This window comes from Dermacentor silvarum, chromosome 3 (assembly GCF_013339745.2).
Source record: "Dermacentor silvarum isolate Dsil-2018 chromosome 3, BIME_Dsil_1.4, whole genome shotgun sequence".
Classification (NCBI taxonomy): domain Eukaryota; kingdom Metazoa; phylum Arthropoda; class Arachnida; order Ixodida; family Ixodidae; genus Dermacentor; species Dermacentor silvarum.
The window spans coordinates 65,445,765-65,460,196 of NC_051156.1; the positions used below are offsets into that span (position 1 = coordinate 65,445,765).

Consider the following 14,432-nt stretch of genomic DNA (forward strand, 5'->3'; position numbering starts at 1 on the left):
CGCGTTTGCTCTACATATATGGTGATTGTAAAGGAGGAAAGAGACGCCTACTTCTGCAGCCCTTAAGGAAGCACGGCGCAGAACGCGCGTTTGTTCTCCGCCGTGCGTTCATTCCCCGTAAAAGCGCGCGCCCCTCGCGCTCTTTCACTCGCACATACAGCGTTCGGCGCGCTGAGCCGTGCTCCCTCAAGGGCTGCAGAAGATAGCGCCAACCTTTCCCTTTCCCTCAAGAACCACTTATCATCATTCTCCATTGACGTCACCAACGCGGCCCACTGCCGCAACTGCGGTGGCCACCACCCCGCAAATACTCCTGCCTGCCCCAGGTGGCAGGAGGAACGCAGGGTGGCCACCATCTTGGCAACAGCGCCTGCTCCCCTCTCCCGCCGGGCAGTCCGCGCTGGTGTCCGGGAGGAGAACCTGCGGGCCAAGGCCACCTCAACGCCTGTGCAAGGCCTGTCTTATGCACAGGCACTGGCCGGCCTCCCACAGGCGCCCCAGCAGAAGGCAGCCCCCCCCGGACGGCCACCCACACCGGCCCCACGGAAGCAGCGACGCCAGCCGCCAGCCACCCCTGGGAGCGAGCCCACCACAGCCCCAGCATCACTGGCAATGCCTGGCCCGGACCCTCGGGACCAGATCATTGCCAGCCTGCAGCTCGCCCTGAAGGCCATCGGGGAGATGCTGCCTGCCGAGAGCCCCCTCCGAGCCATCTGCCTGCAGGCAGTGGCAGTCCCGACCACAGTCAACCAGCATGGCTGATCCCTCACCAGCCACAGCTGGGAAATGCCGTCGCCGCCCGAGTGTTCTCCAATGGAACACCAACTCACTGCGGCGGCGGCATGCAGAGCTGTGCGCGCACCTCCTGCGGTGTGATTTCGACGTCCTCGCACTGCAGGAGGTGTACACTGTGGCCGAGGACCTGCGGCTGCCGGGATACACGGGCTACTCTGGCGCCACCACCTGCTCGACGCAGAGCTGCACGGACGCTCCCTGCCTGCAGGGTGCCCACAAGAAGGGGAAGCCGAGGACTGCCATCTACGTCCGCAGCAGCCTGGCCCACTCGGTGACCCCAGTCTCGGACGTCGTAGGCGGCGCCATGGAGTGCTGTGCTGTCACGGTACGCCTTGACAGACAGGACACGACTGTGGCGAGCGTCTACGTTCGTCCTGGACAACAGTGGGACCCCTCCAGCCTGGTGCGGCTTGCAGCACGCCTCGGCGGACATGCAGTCCTGTGCGGTGACTTCAACGCCCACCACACCGACTGGGGCAGCCGCAGGTGCACCCGCCGAGGCAGGGACCTCTGCAACGCCATCAGCCGAGCAGGCCTGGTGGTACTCAACAAAGGAGGACCCACGTACGTCCGCCGTGGGGTGAGCACAGCCATCGACCTCTTCCTCACCACCGAGCAGCGCTCCTATGACTGGGCTACAACTCCCGACACTTGGGGATCTGATCACTTCCCCATCTTGATCACCCCCGGGTGTGGGAGAAGGCTGAGGTCACGAACATACCACGTCACAGACTGGTCCCTGTTCAGGAAGCGCTGCAGTGAGTTGGAAGATGGCTGTGACCTCCTGAGTGCCATCATGGAGTGCGCCCAGGCAGCCACAGTCCAGTGCTCTGCTCTGCCCGATACTCCTGCCCCGGATCTGCTCCTGCTCAACCTCCGTGCGTCCAGGCGACGCGTGGAGCGCCGAGCAATCCGGACGGGCAATGCAGAGCATTGGACCGAATACAGGAGAGCGGATGCCCGCTGCAGACGACAGGCCAGGCGCAGAAGGAGCCAGAGCTGGGGGAGCCTCTGCGCCACCATCGAGAACCGCTCCAAGGGCCCCCTGGCCTGGCGCCTCCTAAAGTCCCTGACCGGCAGGAAGGTCAACCGCCACCCCGTCCTCGCGGTGGCTATCTCGCTGGGCATCAGCGAGGCGGCCCTGGCGGAGTTGCTAGCGGACCACTTCGCCCCCCCCCGGCTGCCCTCGCTGCGGCCATCCTGCCGGTCGGACTTCCCCCTGCCAATCCGCCTACCTGCCTGCTGGAGCTGCATCCGGAGTGGGCGACCAGCCAGATCGCGGCCATCTGCCAGGACCCACTGACTCTCCACGAGCTGCAGATGGCCCTGAGGAGGGGCAAGCGTCGCAGTGCACCGGGAGCAGACGGAGTGACACTCCAGATGCTCCGCAACCTGGCCACCAGTGAGCAACGACGCCTGCTCGACTGCTACAACAACATCTGGTGGTCAGGACAGGTGCCGGAGGCCTGGCGCACAGCCATCGTGGCCCCCATTCTGAAGAGCAATAAGCCGGCTAACGAGCTGTCCTCATACCGACCGGTCTCTCTCACCTCCGCTGCCTGCAAGGTGATGGAGGCCATTGCTCTGGCACGGCTCGAATGGGTGGCCCGCGCCTGCGGGTTCCTCGCGGACCAGCAGACAGGCTTCCGGCGCCGAAGGTGCACTGCGGACTCCATCGCAGACGTCGTCTCCACCCTGGAGGACGCCAGGGCCAGCGGAGACCTCGCCATGCTCCTCCTCATCGACGTCAAGGGGGCGTTCGATGGCCTCCCACATGCGGTCGTCCAGCAGGCTCTGGACCTCCTGGGCATTGGCGGCAACCTGCGGCGGTTCCTGTCATCGTTCCTGAACGACCGCACCCTCAGGGTCCGCGTGGGCCATGCAAGGAGCACTCCCTGTCCGGTCGCAGCAGGCGTACCACAAGGGTCAGTGGTGAGCCCGTTTCTCTTCAACCTCGCCCTGGCCCGGTTGCCTGCTGCACTGCCGACCGACCCTCACTACAAGGTGGAGTGCTCCATCTACGCGGATGACATCGCCCTGTGGGTGCGGGGACCGCCACAGTCAAGCCGCCACGTGTGCCTGGCCCTCCAGAGAGCCCTGGACACCACGGCCGCCTACCTGGGAAGCATCGGACTCTCGGTTTCGACGGGGAAGACGGTGGCCCTCCTCGTCCACCCGAGAGCAGCGGCACGGCGCTCAGCTCCCCGGCTGCAGCTGGAAGGCGTGCGCATCCCATGGAGTACGACTGTGTCGTACCTTGGGCTGCGCATCGACCACCGGCTAACCTGGCGACAGGCAGTCGGGGCCATGCAGACCCAGACCATCAGGGTCCGCAAGGCCGTGTCGCAGCTCCTTGCTCATGGAGAGGGCTGCTCGGTGAAGTGGGCCCTGCGGCTCTACGAGGCGGCGGCCACATCACGCCTGCGGTACGCCCTCCCGCTGGTGGCGCTGCCGCCACGCCGCCTCGAAAAGTTGGAGCTGCAGCACCGGGCGGCCATCCGACTCTGCCTGGGCGTCCCCCGGAGCTCCCAGATTGCCGCTACCCTTGCGGAGGCTGGAGCATGGCCCCTGTCGCTCCTCTTCCTGCAGCAGGGGCTGAGGCACGTCGACCGCCTCCACCATGCTCCTGATGGCAGAGGCCTGCTGCGTCGCCTCCAGTCCCGGCCTTCCTCAAGGATGGGTCAGCTGTGCCGCCTCTACGAGGAGGTGGTTGGCAACCCACCGCCGAATGCGGTACAGCTGCCCCCACCGCAGAGGCCTCCTGTCCCCATCGCCACGGAGCTGCCCGGGATTTCGAAGAGGCGCTCACCCGCTTGCGCCCTGCAGCAGACGGCCGCCTGCCTCCTGGACGAGACCCTCGGAGACCACCTCCTGGTGTACGTCGACGGTTCGGTGGTACCGGACAACGGCTCTGCCACGGCGGCCTGCACGGCACCAGCCCTGCAGAAGAGCAGGCAGTGTCGACTGCCCAGACACGCCAGCTCGACTGCAGCGGAGGTGGCAGGCCTCCACCTGGCCGTCGACCTACTCTCTGAGGAGCTTCCTGGGGTACCAGCGGCCATCCTCTGCGACTCCAGGGCAGCCCTCCTCGGCCTGCAGAGGCCAGAAAGCGCCAGCCTTGGAGTCGCACTGCTGTCTACCCGGCTGACAGCGCTGCAGGACGCAGGCCACCCGGTGTCCCTGCACTGGATCCCCGCCCACGTAGGGATCCCGGGCAACGAGGCAGCCGACACCCTGGCGAAGGACGCCCACCACACCACTGTGCCCCTCAGTCGGGCCGTGACGGAGGGCGACTTCACAGGACTGAGGCTGCGGCGACACCTGGCGACCCACCACCCAGACAAACGGGTGGCACTGGGATGCCCCCCACGACCACTCCCCCAGCGAGGCCTGGCTCGCAGGGAGACCTCGCTCCTTCTCCGGCTCCGCATCGGCTGCAGCTGGACGGCAGCACGCAGCTACCGACTGGGACGAGCGACGTCCCCGGCCTGCAGCTCCTGCGGGGAGCCGGAGACGATCGAACATCTCCTGCTGGCCTGCCCGGCGTACCTCCAGCAGCGGGGCCCACTCCTGCAGGAGTTCCGCCGCCTGGGCCTCCCCTGTGGCAAGGAGGAAGATCTCCTCTTCCCCGGCCGACACCACCTTTCTGCACTTCGAGGCGTCGTGGAGTTCCTTGACTCGTCAGGGCTCTCCGCACGCCTCTAAGGACATTTCTACAAGCGGGAAGGCCTCACGGCCTCCCACTCCACCCCGGGCCTGACCGGCCTGGCACAACACCCCTGCAGACTCTGCAGCACGCCAAGGCCTTCCATCTCGGCCTGATACGTGCCGCCTATGCCTGCCGGTTTTGCTTCGCCCAGCCATGGCGTCTCCACTCTATCCCTTCTTTCGCTCCCACTTACCCCTCCCCGTTGGCGCTGAGCCGTGCTCCCTCAAGGGCTGCAGAAGATAGCGCCAACCTTTCCCTTTCCCTCAAGAACCACTTACCACCACGTCATACGGAACCTCACGGCGACGGCGACGGCGACGCCGACGGCAGAAATCTGCTTTTGAGTGTCCATATAATTGCTATCGCAATAAAATGCGACGGCAATAAATCGTTAATATCACTCCTCCTAGGTTAAACACAATAGGATGACACATCAGCAACTAGATAATTAATTTGGTGGAACCTTGCGCATGTGTGTCGGGTGAGCGAACAACTCTTCTGGCGACGTGCCATAAATGATGCGACGATAGATGAGCTGTTTCTTCTGAGGACAATAGGAATATGAATCTCTAATTCATGGACGAAAAGGTTATTCTGCCTGAGTTTTCGGTAATCTCAGAGGCCACGGTACGAAATTTATGGATTAGATATGATTCGCGAACCTCTCTTTTGTGGTGCGATTTGAAACCAGATTCAAGCATGGTGAAAGCAGATTCAATAGAGTGGCCCGGGATAGAGACATGCTTGGATAGTGGAAGATTAGGAAGGCTCACGGCATGTGATTTACGATTGTTAAAACGTAATCACACATGGCTAATACCCCGGTTGCCCTATTGTGTCAGTTAAAAGCTGTTTCTTTTTCTCCAATGTACTTTAGCTTGCACGTTAGGTATTCAAGTAGAGATAATATAGGTTTTGTGGCAGTCGAAGTTACCTTTGATCTTGAGGCTAAAATTTGACGCGGTGCTCATAACGCTCTGCGAAGTCGTCAGGTGAGCGCAAACCTTGCACCGTGACTTGTTGTAAGGAGGACAGCCTCTGCGAATAGTTTTTGTTATCTTAGAAGACGTTAGCTTTCGCGTAAATTTTTTGATCGTCGGTAAACTGCGCGTGGCGGATCCGGAAACACGTCGCTGAGGCGGCTACACTGCATGAGTATGTTATGATGTTTTTTAAGGATGACATTAACGTTTGGAATAGATGCAGAATGTGTCAAAACTAAATTTGTATGCCTTCGTTGCTCAACCCACTTATCCCGTCTAAGAAGCAGCACTACGGTCCACTGTATTGGCTCGCTTAATGGCGCCATTCACAATTGGGAGGCGATACTTTTGCATTATCAGGGCATTAGCGGAGTCTATCGCAGTTGTTAATGAAATCAGAGTGTTTGGAACAAATCCTCTTTAAGCGAAGTGCTTGACTATAGGGTACACCGGTTTTGCAGTGTTTAACATGGCCACCTTGAAAATGAAGGTACCGTTGAATGTCAGTAGGTTTCTTGTAAATTGTAGTGGCTCATCTGTTGCCGCAGAGGGATACGATGACGTCCAGAAAACGGATAGGTAAGTGTGAATATGATTGCGAAAACTAAATGGATGGATGAACCTTATTAAAGTCCGCAATGAAAGCCAGAAGTTCCGCTTCCCCGTGGTGCCAGATGAGAAAGATGTCATCAATATAGCGTTTATAGTAGCACGGCTTAAGTTCACGTGTTGAAAGAAATTCATTTTCCAGTTGTCCCATAAATATATTAGCGTAATTGGGACCTATTTTGGTCCCCATTGAAGTGTCACTCACTTGTACAAAGTGTACGCCGTCAAATTCAAAATTGTTAAGATGCAAGATAAGTTTTAGCAAGGTGGCTAAAGTAGAGCTATCAACAGATTTGTCAAGGGATGAGTCATCGTAAGCGTTAATGACTGATAGGATGCCGTCGTCGTAGGGAATGTTAGCATCAAGAGAGGCAACATCCGTAGCCAGAAACGAGCCATAGGGAATGTCAAGGTTAATGATATCGGCTGAGAAGTGGGACGTGTCCTTAGATAAGAAGGGAAAGTAGAAGGAATCCCATTGTTTAGGCTATCGACATAGCTTGAAAGTGGCTCGGTGACAGTTCCGACGCCTGACACAATAGGACAACCGGGGTATTAGCCATGTGTATCTTGGGTGGTAAATAAAGCCTCCCTGATACCGGACTGAGAGGCATTAACCATTGCATTGCTTTGTCGGTGAGTTTACCATCTCTTATTCGATCCCTGATGGCGTTAGAAACAATACTTGCACAATTGTCAGTTGGATCGTCATAAATGCGCTTGTAGATTGTGTCATCAGGTAATTGCCTCTGAGCCTCCTTGACGTAGTCAGTCACGTTCATTATTACTATGGCTCCTCCTTTGTCGGCGGCCTTTATAATAACATCTGAGCGTTTCTCCAATCCTTCAATTCCTTTTCGTTCGGGTAGTTATTAGGTTTCGTTTGAATGAAAAGCGTCTACCATAGGCCGGCAGAATGTCACGTTGCACCGCAGAAATATTTCAAATCGAGAAATTTATTCCGTTGAGTCGGCGGGTTCTTGTGTTGGCGGGAGGATGTGTTATCGGACGCGGGTCGCTCATAAAAAAACTTCCTCAGCCTCATATTTCTTGTGAAGTCATCTAAATCTTTAGCTAGCTGAAATTTGTTAAAACCGCCGGTAGCCGGGCAGAAATTTAAACCTAGAGAAAGCATAGCCATTTCAGAGTCAGATAAAGCCATATTCGAAGTGTTAACTACGTTTTAACTGTTGGACAGACAGGTACTTTTGCTGAAAGAGGGTTGAGCATCCACAGCAACATCGCGTAGCGAGATCTCTGGAAGGCTATTGTTATCGCGTAGCAGTTTCCTGGACTTCTCATGAATTTCTTATCGTTTTTTTTCTTCGTACTCAGCGAGCAAGGTACATTCAAAAGGGCCTAATGCCCAAGCTTTGCGAAAAATGTCCTTCACTGCTCAATAACGTTTTGACAGACGATTGATAATGATCGATAACAATGCGCATGAGATGAAATGATGCCCGTTTGAATGTGCCATTCTATTTTGCAAGATTACGGCGTGACATTTGAGGGGCAGCTGGCTTAAGGGAAAAGACAAGTCCTTTAGGTGCAGTCAGGGCAGCCAAGTATATATTCAACGTGGACGCGTGAAGTTCATATCTCACACGCTTATTCTAATTTTCTAATTTTGAGGAAAGCACTGCTGTTTGTAGTACTCTCGATTGATGTGGTTAGTCAGTGCTGAGAAGTGACGGTTTTGGCTTGGCTGTCGTTTCATAGGGAATACTGGTGAGATGGAGAGACACTACCAGACCTTTTTCGTGAGGAGCGTTGCTGTGTCTTGGGCTTGGAAGCAGTAGCGATGACGCTGGTAGAGTAATCTTGCGGAGGCTGTTGTAGGATGGGGGGTCACGCATAAGTAGTTCCGGTGCAGACGGTCGGAGTAGGGAGAACACTTGTCCTGCATGACAGCTGGACATGCTGTCGAGCCAGGAGGTAAACGCCACGTCAGCTGATTTCCAGAAGCACAACTTTTTAATGTGGCTTGTCATAAGCGCAGTGCCCTCGAAACTCGGGTGAAGTCTGTCTGCAGCGAGGACGCGCGCCGACGGAAACCATTCAAAGGCATGGTCAAGAAAGAGCACTTGTCGGGAGCGATGGTAGAAGCTGCGTAGACGGCTGTTGAAATCGCACGCCTCACTCTTAAGGCGACGGATAAACGCTTCATTACGTTTGCCGTGATGGCGGTTCGCACAGTGGTAAAGGAGTAGACTTGCGTATACCTTTATATAGATAGGCTCTAAATGGCTGAAGTAGGCAGCAAGCACTATTCGCATTCATAAAGAAAGATCAACACACACTCACCCAGATTTACGTCACAAGCGGAAAGCTTGGGTAGCTTGCAGTACATCTGTGGCTCCACTTCCAGTAAAAGCACCATGTACACAGCTCGCGCCGTTTGGAGAAAGCGTAATGAGCTCTGAAAGCGCTTACATGTCCTCTGACTCCGTGGCCAATGCTTTGTGTTCTCCACCAAGTCACTGTCTACGATATCTGGAGGTTTTGTGAGCTCTATCGGCGTCATGTGCATGCATTTTGACCATGGAGGCAACGCAGGCAGCTGAGACAAACGATGGACGCATCGAGACGAGATCAAACATGGCCGCGCCGATGGTATTGCCGTGAAAATGGTCTATAGCATGTGCACTTACATTCGTTACAACGAGGTTGATGAACGTTCGTCAAAAGCCCCCGGCTATGGCCTGCCCGAACCAGCCGGCTCACAACCATTATTTTGTGTTTGATTTTGTGACGGTGCATGTGACAACGGCACTGTTGAAACAACTGCTTAGTTATTTTACTAGGACGAGCTAAAGCGTAGTCTTCGCGGCTAGTGAAGTCCTCGACCGGCTACTCCCGACAATGTACTTACGTCAGAAATTGGTTTGATGGGATGGCTGTAACGGCCTGACTCCCCTAAGCATTTTCACGTCCGCCGTTAACACTCGTAGGAGCCCCAAAGTGATTTGAGAGGAGCTTACAAAAAAATAAAGAAAACAAGCAATAGTACCTTGCGGGGGTTCGAGCTCTGCGCGCATGGATTGCTAGTCGAAGATTTTACCCTATCAGTCGTTTAGCCGATACTGTTCTAAAAAGGATACTGCACCTGGAGAGCATACTTGCACTCACACGCCGACATCTGCGGTGAATGCATGGAGGGAACAAATAAGCTTGGAGGGAGCGTTATGCCACGTAACCAGCCTTTCCAAGCCAACTCTCCTTGAATCCATCCATTCGGTCTTTCCTCTTTTGAAACGTAGGCCCAAATGGTCACCCCGGGCTCGACGGACTCAGCCCAGTCTGCTTTATTTCCCATAGGTTTCCACTGACGGCGGCTCATTCGGGTTCTTTGTCAACCGCTATTTGCACATTTTCTGCTGGTATGCTTGTGCAACTTCTGTTGTCTATTGCGCCCGCTTATCTTTGCAATACACTACAGAAGTTATGTATATTACACACTTATCGTATTCATCGCAACTTGCATGTGCCAAAGCAGAATGTTCTTGTCGCATCTGTTGCCTTTTCGGAAGAGGTTGTGTTGAACGCGACTAGCGCCTGCTTTGGCGGCAATATTGATACGTAATCCTCCCTCTACTATCCTACCTCAGTGGACGAATAGCTGACGCGCGTTGGCAACCTCTTTGTATTAAAGGAACACTGAAGGCAAATACTAAGCCGATGTGAACGGTTTAAATACCATTCCGGAAACCTCGCAACGCTTGTTTTGTGCTAACAAAATATTTAGTTGACGAGAAAATTGAATCTGAAGGGTCCGAATACCTTAACCGCAATCAGATCTCCCGGCACCCAACCGGGGAGTGGTGATGTTGCATACGCCATCACTGCCCTTCGCTGACGTCGGTGAGTAAAACAGCGTCCACCGGAAGGCCGTATAGCACAGCGCTGGATTCGCCCCTGCAGGTGCTTTTGATCAAGTAGCGTGGACCGGTCGGGTATCCCGCGACATCACATAGAAGTAGAATTCTCTGCTACTTGTAGTTTATGTGAGTTTCGCTATCCAGCAAAACTGCTGGCTCTCCCGTAATCGAGAGTAGATGTAAGAATGAAATGGCTACCGGCAAAGTAGACTGATTGGAGATGATACTAGCCACAATCTAAAAATAGCTGTAGTGCATGTTCTCAACTGCATACCCCAGCCCCAGCATACCGCACCGCACCGCAGCACGCCATACTGTGCAATGGTTCATATGGACGCTGTCCAGCTAGAAGAAGAAAACTGGCTGAAGGCGGCATGGCAGGCAGCGAAAAACGCCAGGGAGCGAGAGTGCACTGCCCAGCAAGAAGACAAGCGCCTGAAGGAGGCGCCACGCAGTGTGGCACCACCTCTCGAGACGACGCAATAACCGTGCCGCGGAACTCACGGACCGCTGGCGTTCAAAAGAGTACAAGCAAAACTGTCTTAGCGCCAAAAGATGACAATCAAGTGCATGGTGCCCTGTATCTGTCTTTTGAATGTCGCTATCTGAAATTACAAATAAAACTTCAGCGTACTAGAAGTTGCAGCTTGAGTGTTATTGTGAACAAACATTAGGAAGAGCTTGGAAGAAATATTTTTAGTAATTTGTTGGGGCAGTAACTAGCGCGTATAATGCGGTCCTGTACAAAGGGTTTAGGGCCCGAGACCTCATTTTCTTGACTTTTGACTGGTGGCCCGGGTGATATCGTTTTGTTCTCACAATGATGCCCGGATGTTCTCGTTTGAGTGGCAGGACGACGGTTCTACTTTTTGGCTCAAGGTCGCTTGAAGGTCGCCGAGAATGGGAGCTAAAACGCGAGCGCACGGGCGGCGCAGAGTCGAATGAAACCGAAACTTTTCGACCGTCCGCGTCGTTGTCAAAGTGTCCATGAGTTGTTCTTTCCAAAAACGAAATAGAACTGGACAACTTGCATTTTCTTTCGTATTATAATGCAATGCAATGATGTTTTTATAGCAAGTGGTTGAGTACAAGTGGCATAATTAAAATGATCAGTGTCTTCGTCATCGGGCAAGTACTTGAATGTCCCGGCGGACTCACTAATCGTGTCCTGCATTTACCTCAATTTCTCGATTACTAAGGCTCCGTTTGCGACAATATCGACGCTTTAGAGATTCCGGGGCACTAATGTAGCACGTTAGCTTTACTTACTATTTGCCTTTTAAATAGCGCGGTTGTGCCAGTCTTGGAGGGCATCTTTTTGAGGAAATGTTTTTTAGGGGAGATTGCTCGTTGTTGTCCGTGAAAGCGAACCGATAATGCTCGTAAATGTGCAATATTGACGGTGCATATTGTTGCGCCTGATGCCGCAGGACTGCCTTAGATTTGGAACCAAACTGCAAGACTGCGCAACCCTGCCTCCAATTTGGAACAGTTTCTATAGGCTCTCATGCTTGAATTTTCGCACGCAATTGGGTACGCAATAACAATAGGGAGTCTTCGCGTCGGCGCCGCTCAGGGCTTTCACGCTGACATTCAGCCCATCCGTAGGTAGTATGCAACGTAGGCGTACTCTGGCGCTGTGCTAGCACCACATAGAACTGGAGGTGACCTTCGTTCGACCTCCATTTACATCTCATGCGCAAGCACTGTGAGATCTGAGGCATGCCATCGCTGGCGGCATGTCCACGCAGTGCTATAGGCAACATTGCGCTGTAAACCAGATAAATTCGGAGCCTCTATTAAGCATTGAATTTGTGACAATACCAGGGGAGCGTTGCTGAAGCACACTTCCGCTCCAGAAGTTGAGAGCTCGAAGTGCATTTTCATGTATCCGCCTCTTCTCTCCGTTGTGGGTTCAACGACGGCCGATGCCATTATCTTCTTATTGTCGTAACAGGCCACCTGCTCATCGTCCGTTTATTGACTCCCCCCCCACCCTTTATTGGCAGAAGAGAAATATTTAACACACCCCCATCACCACCACTTGAATCGGAAGAGATCATCCAGCACTAATGTGCAGGTGGGAGCTTGACGGCGCTAACCGCAAAGCTATGGCACTTGCTAATTTCTGCGGTGTTTAGCGTCCCACAAAGGCAACGGCAGATTTGGCGCCATTGCACGTCTGTCCGAGGCCACGAACGGCAATCCTCAGCGGATGAGAACAAATCTGCATGCCTCTCCAAGAAGTTGTTCTTGAGGAAACAGGAACATGCTGCGGCAGCCTATACTAGAGCACTGCACGGGCCGATTTTTGCGGCCCGGGCCCGGCCCGGGCCCGTTTTTACATCGGGCGGCCCGCCCGAGCCCGATAAAACATTTATGGCGAGACCCGGGCCCGGCCCGGGTCCGGAAATAATCTACGTTACCCGCCCGGCCCGGCCCGCCACCCCTTTACCTTAAGCCCGAGCCCGGCCCGAGCCCGGCTCGAAACCGGCCCGAACCCGGCCCGAGACCGAAAAATACATGTTTTTCAGAGTTGAGAAGCCCGAGATTAACTCGCAGAAAGCCCGAGCCCGGCCCAGGCCCGCGTCAAAAAACCCGATCCCGGCAGGGGCTCGGGTCAAAAAGCACACGCCGTGCCCGAGCCCGAGCCCGGCCCGAGCCCGTGAAAAAACTGCTCTACCCGGCCCGGCCCGGCCCACGGGCCGGGCCGGGCTCGGGCTTTGGGGTAAGCCCGAGCCCGTGCAGTGCTCTAGCCTATACTACTGTGGAGCGGCTAGAAGAACCGCTTAAGTCTGCATATGATTTGCGGTCTCCTTTGTGGACTCTTAAGAAAATGTGTCGGATAGTGGTGGTATTTGAAGCGGTGGCAGATAAATGTCTGCTGCTTGTGGTACAGTATTGTTGAGGTGAAAGAAATGCTCGCCAAATATGTTTTAGGCAGCTACATCTTTAGTGAAGTGTCATATTCAATGTCATAGAGACATTATTATCCAGTTCGTTCATATACACAAATCCGGATACATTACCATGATATTTTGCTGGACTACTTGCCACATATAGAGTGCTTTGGCCAACATACTTTTACAGTGGGACTTGTTTCCTCAAGTACTACCTGTGGTACGTCATTCTTAAGAACCCAACCAGCTAATCTGTTTGTACGTTCCGCAGATATCATCCAGAAGGTCTAGTTTTTCAATGAAGCGCCTTTTGCAAGTTTTGTTGCTACACCAAATCGGCACCGCTGCAGGTCGGCAGGCGTGAAAACCGGGCATTGAACAGCGTCGTAACAGCGCTGCGCCAGATGAATAATCAAGCTGCAAGACAAGTGAAACTACGTCGTCTCGCATCGCTAGAGGACCTTCTCCCGCGGAACCCGTCACTGTCCTATTTCTATAGAGGGTCCCTCACGACCCCACCCTGCGCCCAGGCTGTCATCTGGGCTGTGCTCAAGAACGAGGAGAGAATAAGCGAATCACAGGTGAGTACCAGACACGTCGCGATTAGTGTCATTTTGGAGTTTCTGCAGTGTTAATTGGGTGAGCACTGTCACGCACTGTCGTTTGTTAGCACCTCATACCATGTTTTGTCCAGCAATCATTCTCTCAGTGAGTGGTTTTATCTTTCCTGCAGCAGTTCTGTACATCACCGACTCTTACCAGCTCTCAAAGAACCAGCACTTAAACTGTTGCGCGAATAAACTACTTCAATGACGCTTGATGAAGATGCTTGTGAGCTTCAGCGCGAAGCTCAGTTTTTGCTGTAGAAGGTGTAGGAATGCTAATTGCGTTTTTTTTACACTGCTGTTTCCTGCTATCCATGTTTTCATTTGTTTAGACGAGGACTGAAAGTATAAGGACACCCAATTGGGCGATTTGAATTATTTATCTATTAGCGCCGCCATTGTATAGTTTGCCATCTGAAATATTTCAGCACTCCTATTGCTTAATTTGTGTGTTGAAGTGCATCTCATCTCTTTATCAGACGATGCCGCTTCAACAATAGCAATTCTGGAAAGCAGCGAGGCCGAATCTAACCGCGGTGATGAGAACGTTGATACTTGGCTATTTCTGTACTGCTAAGTGACAATTTATAATGCCTCCACTATGCGGGCCCAAACGTATCTGTTCGCCAGTTAAGCTCATATCTTGCTCCCAAAATTACTGTCACAGCTGGAAACGAAAAACAAATCTGATACCCTAAAGGGTGCTATTAACTGTCGTTGAAATTGTAAGAAACTGAAACGGGGGGACGCGCCCTTATGCTATCGGAATTTGTCCCGCTTCATTGAGAAACGAGAATTTCTTGCATCGCTCAACAGCCACTGCTTCTTCTTCATTGCAGCTGGAAGTCTTCCGCCACCTAGAAGCTGAACATACCCACAATAACCGCAAGGTGCGCCTGCTAAACAACTTTCGACCTAGCATGCCACTAAACGGACGACACATCTACAGGAAT

General features: G+C 53.8%; 1 protein-coding gene across 1 annotated transcript in view; it reads left to right on the top strand.

Annotated features, from left to right (window-relative positions):
• The window catches only part of LOC125944251 (carbonic anhydrase 15-like), a gene marked incomplete at its 3' end in the record, with an annotated part of 29,830 nt that overhangs the window by 11,272 nt on the left and 4,126 nt on the right, over nucleotides 1-14,432 (top strand). The window contains exons 3-4 of the mRNA XM_049664596.1: nucleotides 13,225-13,455; nucleotides 14,319-14,427. Of these exons, the coding sequence (XP_049520553.1) occupies nucleotides 13,225-13,455; nucleotides 14,319-14,427 (340 nt within the window). The remainder of the gene's footprint in view (nucleotides 1-13,224; nucleotides 13,456-14,318; nucleotides 14,428-14,432) is intronic.